At 40.7% G+C, this 18,344-nt stretch overlaps 1 protein-coding gene across 2 annotated transcripts in view; it reads left to right on the top strand.

Annotated features, from left to right (window-relative positions):
- The window catches only part of CORO6 (coronin 6), a 64,027-nt gene extending 46,055 nt beyond the window's left edge, over nucleotides 1-17,972 (top strand). The window contains exons 6-11 of one of the 2 annotated variants that reach the window (XM_072138340.1): nucleotides 3,125-3,244; nucleotides 8,653-8,757; nucleotides 9,488-9,633; nucleotides 10,433-10,490; nucleotides 11,510-11,740; nucleotides 12,471-17,972. In XM_072138340.1, coding sequence (XP_071994441.1) covers nucleotides 3,125-3,244; nucleotides 8,653-8,757; nucleotides 9,488-9,633; nucleotides 10,433-10,490; nucleotides 11,510-11,740; nucleotides 12,471-12,593 — 783 coding nt within the window. In that variant the 3' untranslated portion in view covers nucleotides 12,594-17,972. Of the gene's footprint in view, nucleotides 1-3,124; nucleotides 3,245-5,277; nucleotides 5,398-8,652; nucleotides 8,758-9,487; nucleotides 9,634-10,432; nucleotides 10,491-11,509; nucleotides 11,741-12,470 lie in introns of both variants that reach the window. The other variant, XM_072138338.1, reaches the window with a different exon arrangement.
- The last annotated feature ends 372 nt before the right edge of the window (nucleotides 17,973-18,344 follow it).

Raw genomic sequence — 18,344 nt, 5'->3', positions numbered from 1 at the left:
CACTTCTCTATAATGTCCTACATGGTACTGCTAATGATTCTGACTTTGTATATAAGTTGGAAAGAGTCATGGAGCAGAGCTGCCTCTACTTCCTTTGGGTAGTGTATGGGAAACATCATAGTCACTAGTCTGCTTCTCCTAACTTGGACAATTGAGAATTAATAAAGCCTATAGAGGGGAAACTGCTAAAAAGACCAGATATAATTATTTTGCATGGGTACACACACTATGCTATTGATTTATGCAAAGTTTGGCGAAAGGTTAGGTGTTCATCTTAAAATTCTAAGGTGATATCAGGGCTGTTGGATTGGAGGGATGAGGTTGCAGTTAGAGCTGAATGCATTGCTTGTTTGCATGTGCTGCACTAAACTGAATATGGATCTACAGGCGGTCCCCTACTTAAGGACACCCGACTTACAGACAACCCATAGTTACAGACAGACCCTCTGACCTTTGATGAATCTCTCTGGATGGTACTATAGTCCCAGATTGCAATAATCAGCTGTAAGGTGTCTGTAATGAAGCTTTATTTTTTTTGTCTGTATCTACAATTATAAAATATACAGTTTCGACTTACATACAAATTCAACTTAAGAACAAACCTCCGGACCCTATCTTGTACGTAACTGCCTGTTATTGTCCCATTCCATTTGTGAAACATGGTTATATGGTTTCTGATAAAAGCCAGAGGGCACATTATATTTTTGTGTTTTATAATAAGATATATAGGGGAAGATATATTAATGTGTTGGTCATTAGCCCAGTGCAGAGTAGGACTAGACCGTTCTCTGCTGCTCCAGATTAATCCCTGTGTCTGATGCTGGATGATTAATCTGGTGCAGTATTAGACTGGAGAGTCGTATTTTGCTCCTCCTTTTAGTTGGTCCCATTTGCTACACCACAATATAAAAATTTTTGGGCACTGAGTTTTATAGTGTTATTTCTGGCGCAAACACACCCCCTTTTACAGAGGACACGCCCCTTCTTCGTAGGAGATGAAAAACAGCCTAAAACTGGTCTAAACCCTTAGCACACGGCATTTCGGGTGCAAATTACTCCAGTTTTCTGGCTTAGATAAACTGATAAATCTCCTCCATAGTTTGCATAAGGTTCAGGCCATCCTCACAAGTTTCAAAGCCATATGTTATTAGTTATGAGTTAGACATTATTAGACTATCTAACTCACTATATATATATATTAAACCCGGCGTGTGGTATTCCGGCAGGGGTGAAAGTTAATACTGGTGTTCAATATGTGTGTCTTAATAAATTCCCCCCATTGAGTCCAATCTTTAGCAGCATTGGTTGCCCTGTCTTATCTGTTCAATACTTTGCTAATGTACCAGGGCCATTACCATCTGTAGGCTCTTATAGGATCAAAACATTGTTGAGATGATATTTCATAATCCCATATATCATAGTCCCACAAAGGGACTATTTTTTTAGTATATGTTGTTCCCGAGCAAAGGATCCCTTTATAGATTTTCCATTATGTGTGTGTATTCAGCTCACACTTGTTAGTAGACATGAGGTTTTTAGATTAGGTACAAATCTGGCTTTTTCAGGCAATGATTTAAATATGAATCTTTCTATGTTTTTCTTCAAACAAATCTTTCAAAAAAATCAGTGATTAAGAGCACTAAAGGAAGTCCAATACTGGCGGTCCCCTACTTAAGAACACCTGACTTACAGACGACCCCTAGTTACAAACGGACCTCTGGATGTTAGTAATTTACTGTACTTTAGCCCAATGCTACAATAAACAGCTTTAACAGTTATCAAAGGTGTCTGCAATTGAGATGTATTGTTAATCCTGATTCTTATGACAACCCAACATTTTTTAAAACCCAATAGTCATAGAGACCAAAAAAAAATTCTGCCTGGGGTAACAATTATAAAGTATACAGTTTGCACTGATTCGATAAACACTAGAGATGAACGAGCGCTAAAATGCTCGAGTGCTCGTTACTCGGGTCGACCTTTCCCCGATGCTCGAGTGCTCGTATCGAATAATGAACCCCATTGAAGTCAATGGGAGACTCGAGCATTTTTCACTGAAAGAACAAATTGAAAGAACACTGAACAAGAACACATTGCAGATGTTTGCAGATGTTTTCACTGAAAGAACACATTGAAAGAACACAGTGCAGAACACATTGCAGATGTTCCGTACATCTGCTAACTTATTGGAAGACTCGCGCTGAACGGTGTTCTTCACAATAGTATATGAAGAACAATATGTGTGAAGAACACATTGCAGATGTTTCCATATATCTGCAATGTGTTATTTACACATAATGTTCTTCAAATACTATTGTGAAGAACACCATTCAGCGCGAGTCTTCCAATAAGTTAGCAGATGTACGGAACATCTGCAATGTGTTCTGCACTGTGTTCTTTCTGTGCTCGGGCTGGGCTGTGGGGGTCGGCCTGTTGGTCCTGCTCCAGCCCACTTCGCTCCAGCCTCCACTTCAGCCCCCGCTCCTCTTTTCCATGCCCGATCCATTTCGCTCCAACCCCCGCTCCGCTCCTCCATGCCTGCTCCAGCTCCGCTCCGCTCCTCCATGCCCGCTCCAGCCTATGCTCCTGCATGCCTGATCCAGCCTCCGCTCCGTGATGCCCGCTCCATTTCGCTCCAGCCCCCGCTCCGCTCCTCCACCGTTCAGCGCTCGTGTCTTCGACTAAGTTAGCAGATATTCTGAACATCTGCAATGTGTTCTTCACTGTGTTCTTTCACTGTATTCTTCACTTAAATAATCCTGTGTTCACTGTGTTCACTGTTTTCATTGTATTCTTCACTGTTCTTCACTGTCTTTTCTTAATTAAATGCTCGATGCATCAAGCTCGGACGAGTATACTCGCTCATCTCTAATATTGTTAAAAAATTTGACAAAATTCTACAAATTGAATCTTTGAAGATTTGCTCATCTCTACATCTTGATACTTTGTTTTAAACTCTTGAATAAACTTTTATGACGTTTGCAAACATAAAAAATATAACTTATACTTACTAAAGTGTGTATTTCTTGAGGTGACGTGAGGCATAGTGTGACACTAATCCTAATGCACGTTTGTGTTTTCAATTTGCTGTGGACACCTTAACCTGCTAACCCCAAAAAACTAGGAAAAAAGTGGGGCACATGAAGGGGCTCGGCCGGTCAAGTCCATATTTCTCTCTGATGGCAAAATATTCACCACTGGTTTCAGCAAGATGAGTGAACGGCAGCTGGCTCTGTGGGATCCGGTATGAGAAGGTGTTCTGCATGATTATTTATTATACCTTATATTTCTCTTATTTCTATTTTACTGACCTCCTAAGGACTGCACAGATACCAAGGTGGCAAGAGACATTACATTTTGGAATTAAATCTAGTAAAGCTTCAAAGTTTGGGACAGTCATATTATTAAAGGGAACCTGTCACCATACAAATGTTACGCAATCCACTGAGACCATGTTATTGAGATGAGGACGTTGAGCAGATTGTTTGTTTTTTATTGGAGGGGGGGTTATAAATTTTAAGTTGTAGGTTGTATCACCACCTATTGAAACTTGAAGAGGAACTTTTGTTACCTCCACCAAGTTAAACCTTTTGAATGTATAAATAGGATGAAGCATCGTTTTTTCTAAAAACCAAGAAATGTTTTAAAATATAAGAAAAAATCTATTTAGAATATTGGTTGCCGAAATTAATGGTACTGTTCACTTGCAGACAGTTGGAGCTTGACAAAAAAAATCTAGCAAACCGCCAGGAATTTTGATTATTTCCCCCTTTATGCCACCACTAGGCCAAGTTTGTATAGAGGGTCGTGAATATTGGTGCGATTGGTGGTGGAGGGGACCGGCAGAAAGAGTTCCTGCCCTGCACCTGCAAACTCGCTATAGCCTTGAAATCATTCAAGCCCCACGGGTCACTGGTAAGAGTGAAATTCTACGCCAAGCAGGGCCACGAATACTGGCGCATGATAAGTGTTTCCCTATGTTTCTAGGACTTCCTATTAATAAAGTAGACCAAAGCCTGATTTTTAAGCCAGTAAGACTCCTCAAGATGAAAAAGCTGCCTACAAATCTGGACCAATTTTTCATGTTAGATTCACGTCGACAATAGCCAAGTTTTGTGCTCTGCAATTTCCAACACTCCGTTATGATTGAATAGAGCACCAGGGCACATTCTGCTCGTATGGCTCCACCCATTTTTTAGAATGGGACACCCACTCTCCAATTTGCTGGGAGTCCTGTTTTTGTGATCAGAGTGTGTCCCAACATTCGGAAACTCTCTTATCAGCATGTTATCCCCTATCTTGTGGATAGTAGATATATCTGTCTATTAACTGCAGAGACTATGGGGTGTGTACTAGCCTGGCCGGGCACTTGGAGCTGAGGCTAGTCCACGCCCAAGTAGCCTTCGAAGCTAATTTACATATTACTAAAATAACATTTTTAACAAGTTAGGTTAGGTTCGAGGATTAGTAAATTTTATATTAGGGCAGAGGCAGGTGGAATCTACCATCACATCTACTTCTGATGGTAGATTCCTCATGGTAGGTTTCCTTTAAGGTGATTAATTGTTTTACCCATTGGACCCAAAGGGAAAGAAAGTAAAAGGGTTTCAATAAGCTTCAAGTTACAAGTTATACAGATACTTTTCTCTCAGACCTTTGTATATTTATCTGCTCAGCTTCTTCTGCTCTATAACATAAAGAAGGCGAATCATAAAGTAAAATTGTACATTAGGCTGCATTGACAAATTTTAAGGTGGCTGCAAATGTTCCATTGACCAAAAGACTTACATTCCATGCTCATAAATTTCCAAGGAAAAATGATTCCAACGTTCAAATTCAATATTCACTTATCTGCTGGCTTTTGAAATTACAATGATATTAATGAAAGGTAAAGTATCAAAATGGAGAGCTATCTATAAATTTGGACACAGTTTGGAGAATCCTCTGTTACCCTCATATGTTGGTGACAGCTCGGCTCCCTTAGATGTTGGAAACACCATGTAACTGATCTTTACCTTTTCTGAAACATGATTGGCTGGGTTTATTTTGTGCGATGTTTGTACAATGTGGACATCATGGTCAGTACATGTTGGCAGATATCTGGGTAGCTGACACATCTACAGGACTTTCATCTAGGGTCACCTTGGTAACTATAGCTGCAGAGAATTAGAAGCCAGTAACATACTGTCTTGTGCTCTTTGCCAGGACAGTGAGCCTTTGTGTCTATAAAAATGTTATGACCAATTTGTTTTCCACCTTACCTCCTCCCATTCACAGGAAAAACTTGCCCCCCACGAGGGGATGAGACCTATGCGAGCCATCTTTACCAGAGATGGAAATATCTTTACAACGGGCTTTACTCGGATGAGTCAGAGAGAGCTGGGCTTATGGGACCCGGTAATGGCAGATTTGGGAATTTCATTGCTATTGTCACTGTTTCCAAAGCATAAGGTCATAAATGTACCACTACGTCTCCAGATAGTGACACATAGATTAAGCAGGTTTCCAATATATATTAGCATCTTTGTAGCTCTAGGGAATTTTATTTTTATGTCTATTTTAGTACATTTTTCTGTGCTACATTTGAACAATTCTGAAGTATCTTTTTTTCCAGGTGTTGTTCCATCTGGAAATGTATGAATAAATTACCTTGTCAAAGGGGTCTCTCCCTAAACAGCCTGGTCCTGACACAATGGATTGGACAATGTCAGTCCTAGTGATGGGCCAGCTCTTGTTTGTGAATGTCATGAGTCTCACTTAGCCACACCCTAACCGGCTCAACACACCCTCTTTAACCCGATACAATCAGGTTAAAAGTGGAGTAGGGTGGGATAATTGACTGGCCCGCGGCTCTCTGTTATATATTTACTAGGGAGGGGTTCAGGAGACAGAAGAGCCGGCTCTTCTAAGTGGGCAGAGCCTAAGGAGCCAGCGCACTAAGAAGAGCCGTAATTCCACTACTATAACTTGTACATTATAGTTGGGGAGTCCTAGAAGAGTCTACTTATGGAGACCTTGGCAATTAAGGCCGCCTTGCAGCCATTGATGCTCCACTATGGGATTCTGGGAAATATGCAGATAAGTTTTCCAGGATGGGGCAAGCGAAAACATTGCCTCTTTTGCTACCTTGTAAGGCAGCCCCCTATACAGTGTTCTTTGTCCTAATCTGGAAAATGTATTTGCATATTTCCCAGTGTGAACCTGCAAACACTTCCACTCCACAGAAAGGTAATATAATATCTTATAATAGGCCTCACACGTTTCCACTACTGCCTCTTTAGCTTTAGCTCTTTAGATTAGCTGCTGCCCGTGGAAGATAGCAGCGCTCCTTAGCGATATGTCCTTCATTCTGAATATGATCTTATGCTAACAGTAGATAATAGCAGTGTAAATTCTGGTTTTAGATTGCAGTGTGTCAGCATGATGTATATAGACATGTTAGATGTGTGATAGTAGTAGAAATATACATATAATATATGCTGCATATACTATACTAATTCAATCCTAATAAGCTGTGATCTTTTATATATGGATTTTGGTGCCACAATAACAGTGGTAAAATAACAGAATTTAATCAGTGAATGTTACAATGACAGGAATATATGATTTCTCCATTGTATATACATTCACAATGCATTACTATAAATGGAGCCTCAATACTGTGGGTGGCCCCACTTAAAGGGGGGGGCAGTGTTCAAGTCTGTAAATGAAAGAATAGAAGTGACATTTTGCAATGTGAGTTCTGTGTTAAAGCAGTTTGATAGAAATATTGGATATATTTGATGCAGCCCCACATCATGGGCAAGCTCCTAATTCCATAATGGTGGTCCTCCAAGAGTAACTGTTCTGCCTGGGGCCTCAGCTGCAAATATCTTACTTCATTTGTCTATATTACAGACCCTTTAGGGAAATCTCCCATCAAAATCCATCAGGATAAAACAAGGATACTTACCCATAGATCCAGGTACTGTGACTATGGTAATCTTCTTGTATTTGTTATCCATGGCCTCCTTCCTTGTAAAATCAACTTTTAAAATTATGCTTATGAGCCAGAAGGGCTCTGGGATGCATTACCACAGCCCCTCTGTGATCTGGCTTCACTGGCATTTACACTGTCTCCCTCTGTTCACTGAGAACTTCCCTCCTCCAACTACCTGCTGTGGGAGAGGTAAGTGCTCCTGCACTTACAGTAACAGCCTGTGAAGCTACAGGAGGGGTTCTGCTTACGCCCCAGGACTCTTCTGGCTCATTAGCATAATTTTAAACGTCACATTTACAAGGAAGGTCATTACAAATATGAGAAGATTACCACAGTCACTGTGCCTGGATCTATGAGTGTCCCTAGTTTATCGCGATGGATTTTGATGATCGATATTAAGAATATACATTTATATGCCATTCAGGGTCCTCAGAAAGATGAATGAGAGCTCCTCTAATAGATGCTATTAGTAGTTGTCAATCAGCATGTATTTATTTGCTGTTTCCCAACCAAGTTGCAGTCATCTCTAAATATAAAATTGATGTAACACTTAGATATGCTGCAATGGAATTCAGCTGGAATGCAATGACCCAGCCAGACAATGCTGATGCTCATATTAAGGACATCTCTTGTGCACTAGCATGTATTTTTGTCTTACTTTATTGGGAGCCTAACCTTTTTAAAAATTTTAATACGTTAGAAAAGCAACTTTTATTAGTGCTGCAATAAATAACATCAGAAATTAAAATCAGAAAATAAAATCAGAAAAGTTTACCTCTTTCAAGCTGGTCATACACATTAGATGTGCTCTATGTCAACTGTATGCACCGATTGCTGTGGACCAACCAACAAACCATGGCTGGCCCACTGCATGCTCCTATGTAAGGGGTCGGACTGATGTTGAGGGGAATAATACTTCTTCTACTGCAGCTTTCTCCCCTCTCTATGTTTGTAACTTGTTTCGCCACAGCTTTCTCCCTTCTCTATGTTGGGAACTTGTTTCACCAGGTTTATAAAGGGCACAACAAAATCTGTAGAAATAAAGGCCAATAGATATTTACATGGCCAATTCTAGCTGTTTTGCTGCCTCAGGTGAATATTGATATCCTCCACAGCATACAGGGCATCATCAATCGCCAACATTTTAATCTGTCATTCTGCCGCCCCCATCAGGGTTCTGCCATCTGCTGCCTGAGGCAAGCTTTTCATATCGCCTTATGACAGATGTGGCCCTGGCTATATATAACATGTATGACCCGCTTCCAGAGGATCTCTAGCCAAGTACAAAATACTAAATGAAAACCGTAATTTTCTGGGGGTTGTACACCTGATCTGTTTGTATAAGCGCTTGCTAGGAAAGGGGGGGGGTAACCTTGTATTTTCTTTAGGGACAAGTCTCTTTGTACTGCATGAAAATTAAAGGTTACCACCCCCTTGGCTAGTAAGAGTTAATTGACTAGTAAGCTTCTGGTGGTGGTCTTTTAAAAAGGTGTATGGATTAAAACGAAAACAACAAATTGATTTGGGGTACAGCCACGTTCAAATGAGGTGACTTTTAGTACTTTGTACTTGATCATATTTATTAATGTGTTCTCATTCTGTTTTATTATTCATATTAAAATATGTTAACGTTTTCACTGCTTTGGCATTTACATAACATCTGTACTGTCTAGAGTAACTTCGATGAACCTATTGCCTTACAAGAAATGGACACCAGTAATGGAGTATTGCTTCCCTTCTATGACCCTGACTCTAGTGTAGTCTATCTCTGTGGCAAGGTACGTATGTATATCTTATATTCCACTTCATGGGGTTCCTTTGCTTTTATGTATTGTGAACCAAACATACCTTGAGAATTCTGTAGCTACACTGATGCAGAAACATATCTTGTTTAATTCCTGAAATGAGTAGTTTTGCTAAAAAATTATTACAAATCTCAGGCCCTGGCTGCCATCCATAAACACATTACTTCCACATACACAGAACCTGCCTGAACGGTGGTGTTTACATTTTTGCTGCGTTTTTGCATATTTCCCAGAATCCCATAGTGTGCATGTTTCAAATCAGACGATTCTTTAATTGGTTCCCACATGACACCTCCTGCCTTTTTTTCACATCACCTAGCAACCCATCCATATATAAGGCATTGCACTTGCAATGGATCGTTAAAAAACGCGAGTAAAATGCAAAAGTGTAAATAAGAACATGCCTATTGTAAACAATGCGAGTTTGGAACGTCAAGAGCAGGCACAGAAATTGCACGTGAAAACGCAAGTGTGAAAGGGGCTTTAGTTTCAGGTAGTAGCAAGCATCCACTCGTGGTTGGGATGGCACTGCAGCCGCTGTAAATAGAGACCCCCCACAGTGGGAGGCGATGACGCCGCTGGACGGGAGTGGGAAGAGAGAAAAGTATCTATCTGTGCTCCTCAGTTATCTATAAGAAAATGTTCCCGGACAATTATTGCCGTGTTCTACAGAATAAACTAGACTGTAACGCTTTTCTTTCAGGGTGACAGTAGTATTCGTTACTTTGAAATCACCGGAGAGGCACCCTTTGTCCATTACTTAAGTACCTACAGCAGCAAGGAGCCCCAAAGAGGAATGGGTTTCATGCCCAAGAGGGGCTTGGATGTCAGCAAATGTGAAATTGCAAGGTAAAAAAATTGGACACAGACTTCAGGATGAAGATTATAGGGAAAAACACATGCACATGGATAGTAGGAGGACATATGAATGGATAGTAAGAGGACATATACAATTCTATGGACTCATATACACGGACTCAGTTTCCTTTGCAAATTGATTGCCCAAGTTTGCAATGGAACAACAAATGTTGTGTTCAGGGTGGTTACTTCTATAGGAATATATCATAGGACATGTGTTATTGTTATGCTCAGGGTGGTTACTTCTACATCATAAGACAGTGGTGGCGAACCTATGGCACAGAGCCCTTTCTGTGGGCACTCAGGCCGTCGCCCCAGGACAGAGTTCACCAAACAAAAACAAAACCATCAAATATTCCTGCAGTCCCAGGCAACTTAAGAGATGCTGCTCTCAGCGCTATTTTACAGCGACACTTCCTTGGCTGTTTGCAACTGCCAAGAAGTGAGAAGGTGCTGAAAGAAGTGCATTATCCCCTCCTGCTGGACCCACCATTCTTTCTGTACAGAGTGACCCTGGAGAGAGGCTACAATGATAGTCTGAATTTGCCCTCCTTCTTTCAACTGTATTGGTGGCCTCAGGCGGCCAATACGATTGAAAGATGTGGAAGAACAGGTAGCAGTTACTGCTTAAAATGCCATATTGGCACAGTAAATTAATGGATTTTGGTTGTAGCTGGAGCACTCTGTCTCTAAAAGGTTCCCCATCACTGTCATAGGACATGTGTTATTGTTGTGTTTTGTGTATTAATTTTATTTCTTTATTCTGATTATTTAATTGAATTCTCTACAGATTCTACAAACTGCATGAAAGAAAATGTGAACCCATTGTTATGACCGTTCCAAGAAAGGTGATGGATAGACTTCTGTAGCTCATACTTATGTTTATTTTTCCACTAAAAATGTATTTCCATCTGCTATCGGCACTGACATGTATCAAATCATTTGCATCATCTGTTTGTATTTGTATGGCTGCAGATGGAAGATCATGTGATCCCCAACTGTTCATAACCAATCGCCCTGCCAAGACCTTAATCTTATATTAATGAATATAGCCTTCATATAGTCTTGGCAGGGCGATTGTTTTTGGACAGATATAGATCACATGACCCACCACCTGCAGCCATTTTATGGACAGGAATCTCTGGCTGATGAGGCAAAAGACAAGAGGGTTAACTTTACATATCAAGAAAGTGGTGCAGAACTTTTGATTGATGTATATTGGTAAATTATCTAATATCCTGGGACATCGATGGAGGAAGCCACAGCACACCAGGAATCCCAAAGAATGAAGGCTTTATTCACATAGAAGGCATAAGATTTGCGACGTTTCGATCGAATCGAAACGGCGCTAATCTTATGCCTTCTATGTGAATAAAGCCTTCATTCTTTGGAATTCCTGTTGTGCTGTGGCTTCCTCCATCGATGTCCCGGACTACAGGTTCATGTACCAGAACCTTTGGCTGAAAGCACCAAATTATATGAACTAACGTGCAGGATTTGGATTGCTGTCTCTTCCTCTCTCCTCTTATCTAATATCCTGTCACTCACACAATACAAGATACATGGTCAACCCCTTTAAGTCATTAGAAACGTTATCAGGTTCCTTGATCTCTCAGCTGTCAGTGGATACAGGACGGAAAGCTGATTTACAGGAGCTCCTAAAATAAGGAAGAAAGGCAGAGGAAAAAGAAGGAAACAGGGACAGATTTCTTTAATAAAGTATATTACAAAGTTTACTATTATCATTTGCACTATTGATTTATGCAATTAGCTTAAAAGTTTAGTTATGCTTTACTGTTCACACATTAAAACAAATATAAGAGTCTGGAGTCGTTTTAATAACACTGGTATTTTTTCGTTCTTACAGTCAGACCTCTTCCAGGATGATCTGTATCCAGACACTCCTGGGCCTGAACCAGCTCTTGAAGCCGACGAATGGTTTGCAGGACAGACTGCTGACCCCATATTGGTATCACTCAGGGATGGCTATGTTCCTGTGAAGAACAGGGAACTTAAAGTCACCAAGAAAAACATTCTGGACAACAAACCACCCACTGGGCCACGTAGAAGTTACTCTTCCTGTGAAACTGGCTTCTCGGTAAGTTCTTCACTTGTCTAAAAATCACAGTAATACACATAAAAGACTTAGACCCAATACCCCTTTACTAGATACTATAGATATGTTACAGATTTTGTATTAAAGAGGTTGTACAAAGTTAGCAAGTTATCCCCTATCCACAGTATATAGCGGATAACAGGCTGATCTGTTAGGGTCCTACAGATGATCTGTGAGGGTCCAACTGGTGAGACCCCAATCATTCCAGAGAATGGGGGTCCCATTGTCACTAATGGGTGGACCAGGATGAGCATGTGCCATTCAATGGTATGGAAGTGTCAGAAAGTGCTAAACACAGCAATCTGGTATCTCTTGTACTCCCATTAACTGCCTATGTGAGTGCTGGAGATACCCGAGCACTGTGCCCAGCAATTTCTGACACTATCATAGTATTGAATGATGACACAGGACATATGATAAAACTGCTGGTCCACACATTTGTGAGAAGAGGATCCCTGTTCTCTGGATTGACAAGGGATCCATTCTCATGATCAGTTGGGATCCAAGCAGTCAGATCCTTTCTGATCAGTTTGTTATCCTCTGTCCCATGGAAAGGGGATAATGTACTGACTTGATACAACCCCTTTAAGGTTAAAGAGTTGTGTATTTGATCACTGTATTCAAACGTTGGCGCCATAAATATGGTGGATTTTTTTTTTTTTAATATACAAATAATTTAGAACATGTTGTATGTTCTGTTTTCCTTCTACAGAGAGTCTCCCTAGAAGATCTTTTGGAAGAAATCAAGTACTTGCGAGCAACTGTGGAGTCACAAGAGAAACGCATCTCAAGTTTAGAAAATCTACTGCAAGAAATTGCCAATGGCGCCGACTGAGCGGAACTGTGACATTGTGCCACCCGGCTGAGAATGCACTTCAACAATAACATGCCCTCTTATCCTTGCAAGCAAACTTGATTCTGTTTTACAAGAAGTGATGGAGCCAATGCATGGACTCCAGATAGAAGGCCCCCTGATCATTGTTAGGGCAGTCTATAGAAGCCTTCTTCCTTGGGGTTGGTTATGTCTAAGGGACAGGGGATAAAGACTTTTTATTTTCTTGGTCAGATCATTCATGTACAGTGTTTGCAGGCTGTAGGCCGCTTTGACTTGGACATGTAGGAGACTGAAAGAGAAGATCATGGCTATAATGCCAGAAAAATCATGAAAATGGGACAGATTATCTTGGACAAAATTAAAGGCTCATATCAGTAGCTCTTCCAAATCATCTGCATATTAAAATATTATACTATAGTTCAGGTACACATATGACTGTGATGTTCTCAAGAAATTAGAATTTTTAGTTTGTAATACAATATTTTATTTTCTTATAGAATATCTCTTGCAGTAAAGGGGATGGCCACCTAGAAGAAAGATTAACAGGGTCAAATCCTGATAGGGTCGCCCATGTTTTACTTAACTTTTCTGGGAAACTTTGAGAGCGGCGGATGCCAGCCAGCAGAATTCGGGACTTTCTGTAACGTTCTGTGTCCTACTGGCTTCAGGGAGCCAGAGGGGCTTTGTAGTCATTAGAGTCTGTATCCCGCTCTGTCATTACTGCCCCCTATGAGTGGTTGGAACAGGAGCAGAGTAAGACTACCATGGGTCGTGGGCTGTATGAATATTATTGCCATTACAAGTCTGGAATGACTTCCTACATATGGTACTAGAACCAAGCTTCATGGGGAATGTAGGTCCCTTCTGCCTGCTTTCAATCTGCGGTTTCAGGACCTTTGGAGGACCTTCAAAAGATCCTGAAATGGCTCTTGCATATATGCGAATTGAGAACAGAAACAAATGTAGTATGTTTTTCACTAAATATAATATTTGATGAATGGTTTAGGTAGTGAATGGTTTAGGCCCCCTAAAAGGCTTGGGCCCCTGGCTACCATCCAGACCGCCTACATTATAATCTAATAGTGGGTGGGAGGGTCATGCTCCTCCAACCAATCAGTGGTTATGACGGAGGGAGCATTCAGACACTAATGGCTTCACAGCCCATCCATCTGCCAGAGGCTAAATGGAAATGGGATCTAACCAAAAGTCCCTGCTCTGCGGATCATGTGACCAGTGGCTCTAGGGATGGTTTAAAATGGGAAGTTTAATATATAAGTGAACCTATTAGAGTCACCCACTTACCCTGTTAAACTTTCCTAAAGGTGGCCAACCCCATTAATGTGCACAATAGAGGTAGTCATTTCGTAGGCCAAACAACGTCTAACCTGGTCCACCAGGATCTTCTGGTGATTCCATACTACGAAACAGAACATGCCACAAAGCTCTCACCCAACCGGAAGCTGATCTGAAAGCTTTCCATCTCTGATTGGGACAGTTAAGGTTTTATTCATAAATACCCTATTAGAATTTAGTAATAGAGTTAATTAGAGTGTATCAATAATACAATGATAACAGGATCCTTTAGGATAAATGAGAACATACAGAATGTAGATCCTCCAAATGATTTACTGTGGTGGGACAATATTATATGTCTGTGTTGGCTTGTGAAGACATTGAGGCAGATTTATAAAACTATATGAAACCAAAAGCAACCAGTCACGGCACAGCTATTATTTTAAAAAAGAACACCATACGAAATATACGAGATTAAAACCTATATTTTATTGTTTTTAGGAATTGGATAATTTAGCTTAGCCTAATGCTGCTTGCCCCCGAGCGAGTGCAGTCAGGAAAAAATGAGTTCAGTCCAGTCATATGGGGTTCAGATCAGGGGACTCGCTATTGGGTAACCATTCATTCCTGTTACTTCGGTTTTCTGTCTTCAGAACATATTATGATTGTCGCATCTGCACCAAATTTGTCACTATTTTGTGACTTTTAGCCAACCCCCTTCTCTTTTTAGCTCTGACTTACTCCAAATTTTTTCAAAAGACTTTTCTAAAGGATTGCAAATGTAGGGGCAAATCCACTTTAGGAATAACTTGGGAACAAGCTGCGCCAAATTTTCAACTTTTGCACGACATGTACAACATTTATCAAGTTGTCTAAGCCACTTTACTAAATCTGATCTACAAAAGAAATCTAAGGAGCTCATAGTTCACTCTTAAAAACTGGAGCAAGTTCCAACCTGATGAATGGCTGCCTCTGTTGTGATGCATTTGATGTTTGATGTTTAAAGTGAACCTGCTGTCACCATGTAATTGCTATGTAGTTTGTTACAGATCAGGAGGAGCTGAGTAGAGAGATATGTAGTTTAATAGGAAAACCTAAAATATCATTAGTATGTTATTCATGAGGGACTTTGATTAAAGGGAACCTGTCATCAGAAACTGGCCTAATAAACACTACCCAGGGCTGGTGCCGCACCGGGCATACCTGGGCAGGTGCCGGGGCCCAGAGCTGCTAGGGGGATCAACATGGCTGAATCTTAGTCCCAAGCAGTCTGGCAGCATCTGGTGAGGGAGAGCGCTGTATATAGTAAATAATACTTTATGAATTTTTAATGCCGCCACATGAGTTCACTAACAAGGGGCCCACTAAGGCTCTGTTGCCCAGGGGCCTACTAAACCTGGAGCCGGCCCTGCTGCTACCAGTATGTTGTCTAGCAGCTTTACACCTTCCAGATCAGGTTTCTTTCATTGGTGGGCTTGGTTCTATCACCCAGAAAATCAACTTTAAAGTGAAATGTAAATTGGTAGCATAAGGTCAAGGAGGTGGAGAGTTTAACAGTGAAGTTGAGCTCTCCCTGCCTCTGAACACCTCCTCCTGTGACTTACATCATGCACCAGACTTAAAGGGCATCTACCACCAGCAGGAAGAACTGTATGCAAATTAGTGTAAAGGGCTGCAGGCTCCATAGGTTTTAATGGAGCCTGGAGCCCCTCAGGCTCATTTGCATACAGTCTTTCCTCCTGTTGGTAGATGTCCATTTAGAAAATCTGGTTAGCGATGTCTCTGTGTGCAGGACCTTCAGTTACAGTAAAGGGGTGTTATTCTCCACCTCCTTGACTTTATACAACAAATTTACACTCACTTCAAACTTGATTTTCTGGATGATACCACCACCATAAGCCATGAAAGAAACATGATCTGGAAGGTGTTCAGCTGCTTAACATCATTCTGGAAGTGGTTTATTAGGTATATTTCTGCTGACAGGTTCCCTTTTAATTCTCTAGTCATGGAGGTGGATCCTATCTGTGATTGACAGCTATCTGTATCCAGATATATGGAAGGAATGTTGTCAATCACTGAAGCAATGAGTAAAATACTGACTTTTCATCCCAATACTTGATATGAATCTGCTCAATTCCTCCTGCCTGCAGATTGCCTTTATAAGTAATATATAGTACCTGGATTAAATTATTATAAATATGTAATGGCACAGTCAGAGTTTATTATAACTTATTTTATAAAATATTGATTCTGACAATGGAAGTGAGAACCAAAGTATTTCACTGTGTAAATTTGCTATGCCAGTGCCTCGCTGTTCAGACTATACCTTCTATTTACTGTGTGTGAATATATTCCAAGATAATATCCAGTTATCAGAAAACTTTGGCCTCCATTGTAAGTGTTGGGGGAAGAGGAAGTCTACAACCACTCTTAAAGGGAACCTGATATGCCCCAAAGACTGGGGTACCTTATTCTTTACCCTTTATTTGCCCAACTGCTGCTTTAAAGGAAATCTACCATTTGATTTCATGCATTATGAACCATTATGAAGCTACACTGATGCAGGCACATATCTTGTTTAATCCTTGTGCTGAGTGCTTTTGATCAAAAATCAATTATAACATTCAGGATGTTGGGGAAGCTTAGTTCCAGACAGAACTAATCAACCTAAGCTGGATCAGTTACGTCTGCCTGTAAGACACAACCCAGTGATTACATCATTCGCTGAAGCAGTGCATAACTACTGTGAGAGGAGAAGTGCAAAGCCCCAGTACAGGAGTGGCAGAGCTTCATTATCATAATTTTATAATTGATTTTTCAGCAAAACCATTCAGCTCAGAGATTAAACAAGATGTGTTTCTGCATCAGTGTAGCTACAGCATTCTCAAGGTATGTTTGCTTCACAATGGATTAAAACAAATGGTAGATTTCATTTAATGCTGAAAAAAACACTTTTATACTTCCTTTTGATGTTGCTGTTATAAATTCATAGTAACATAGTATACATAGGAGGGAAAAAGATGCAGGTCCAACAAGTACATCCTATAAGAGCTGTCAAGGAGGTCTATTGTTCCATATGACTGTTTGTTCTCTGTAATGTAATATTATATTTGTATACATCCCCTGTGACTTGTAAAGCGCTACAGAATTTGATGGCGCTATATAAATAATAATTATTATTAAAGGGGTTCAACTATGCCGCCAAGCTTCCTCTGCCTCCTCATGGCCGCTCAGTCTCACCTTCTGGTAGCTGTAGGCACAGGCGCTTGCGTGGGATTTCACTGCAAAGAGCCTGGGATCAGAGGGGACTCAGCAATCATGAGGAGGTGATGGTTGAGCTCTCCTGCCTTCTTGACTTTATATCAGCAATAAGAAAGGAGGAAACAAAGTTCTTTTCTCAGCAATGGAGGCTCTTAGGGCAGTCAAAAAAACGCCCTCCTGCAGAGTTTTCAATAAAGTCGAACAACCCCTTTCAGGGAGATGCTAGAGGAAATCTATCATCAAAATCCATCATGATGACTGTATCATCAAAATCCATCATCAGGGACACTTACTGATAGATCCAGGCACCGTGACTGGTGGAAGCTTCTTGTATTTGCAATCCATGGCCTCCTTCCTTCTAAAATCAACTTTTATTTTTATGCTGAAGAGACTGAAGGGCTCCTGGGAGGTATTTCCAGATCCCCTCACTGCTGTAGCTGCATAGGCTGTTAAGATGAGCAGAGTAGGTAGGGATAAGGGGGAGGGGAGACTCTGCTCATTGTAACATCCTGTGAATCTGCTATACTAAGGGGGTCTGTTAACGCCCCCAGAGCCCTTCAGGCTCATTAACATAATTTCAAAAGTTGGTATTGGAAGGAAGAAGCCATGAATAACAAATAGAACAATATTACCACAGTCACTGTGCCTGGATCTACGAGTAAGTGTCCCTGGTTTATCATGATTTATTTTGACAGTAGATTTTCTTTAAGACCAAATGGAAAAAATATAATAATATAGAAAGAAAAAAATCTACTCTGCTAAATATTTTGCTGCTGTATGCATTTGCCACACTTGTCTAAATAGTAAATCCATCCCTGTGCTCAAGACTGTGCTGTTTTATTCTATGTATCACTATTGTTGTAGCGTCCAGAGCAATGACACAATGCAGCCTGCTTGGGCTTACAGATGCAATTACCCTTGGGCCGATAAATCTGTAAAAACGTGACCCTGATCATCCAAATAGTATCTATTGCACTCCACTGATGTCCAATGTAACTCTCAGTTGTATCTCTTCTGGTGGGAGGGATTTAAAGGGAACCTATCAACAAGATTTACCTCTATAAACTTTTCACACCACAGTTCTGACCCTTATAGACTCTTTGAGAACAGACTGTATGAATGAAGATTCTTTGGTGTTCAAAAGAACAGGGTAGGCCTTTAAGAAAATGGCCTGTATACAACCCATGGACACTTGAG

This window comes from Engystomops pustulosus, chromosome 2 (assembly GCF_040894005.1).
Source record: "Engystomops pustulosus chromosome 2, aEngPut4.maternal, whole genome shotgun sequence".
Lineage (NCBI taxonomy): Eukaryota > Metazoa > Chordata > Amphibia > Anura > Leptodactylidae > Engystomops > Engystomops pustulosus.
This window is presented reverse-complemented; position numbering and strand designations above follow the sequence as displayed.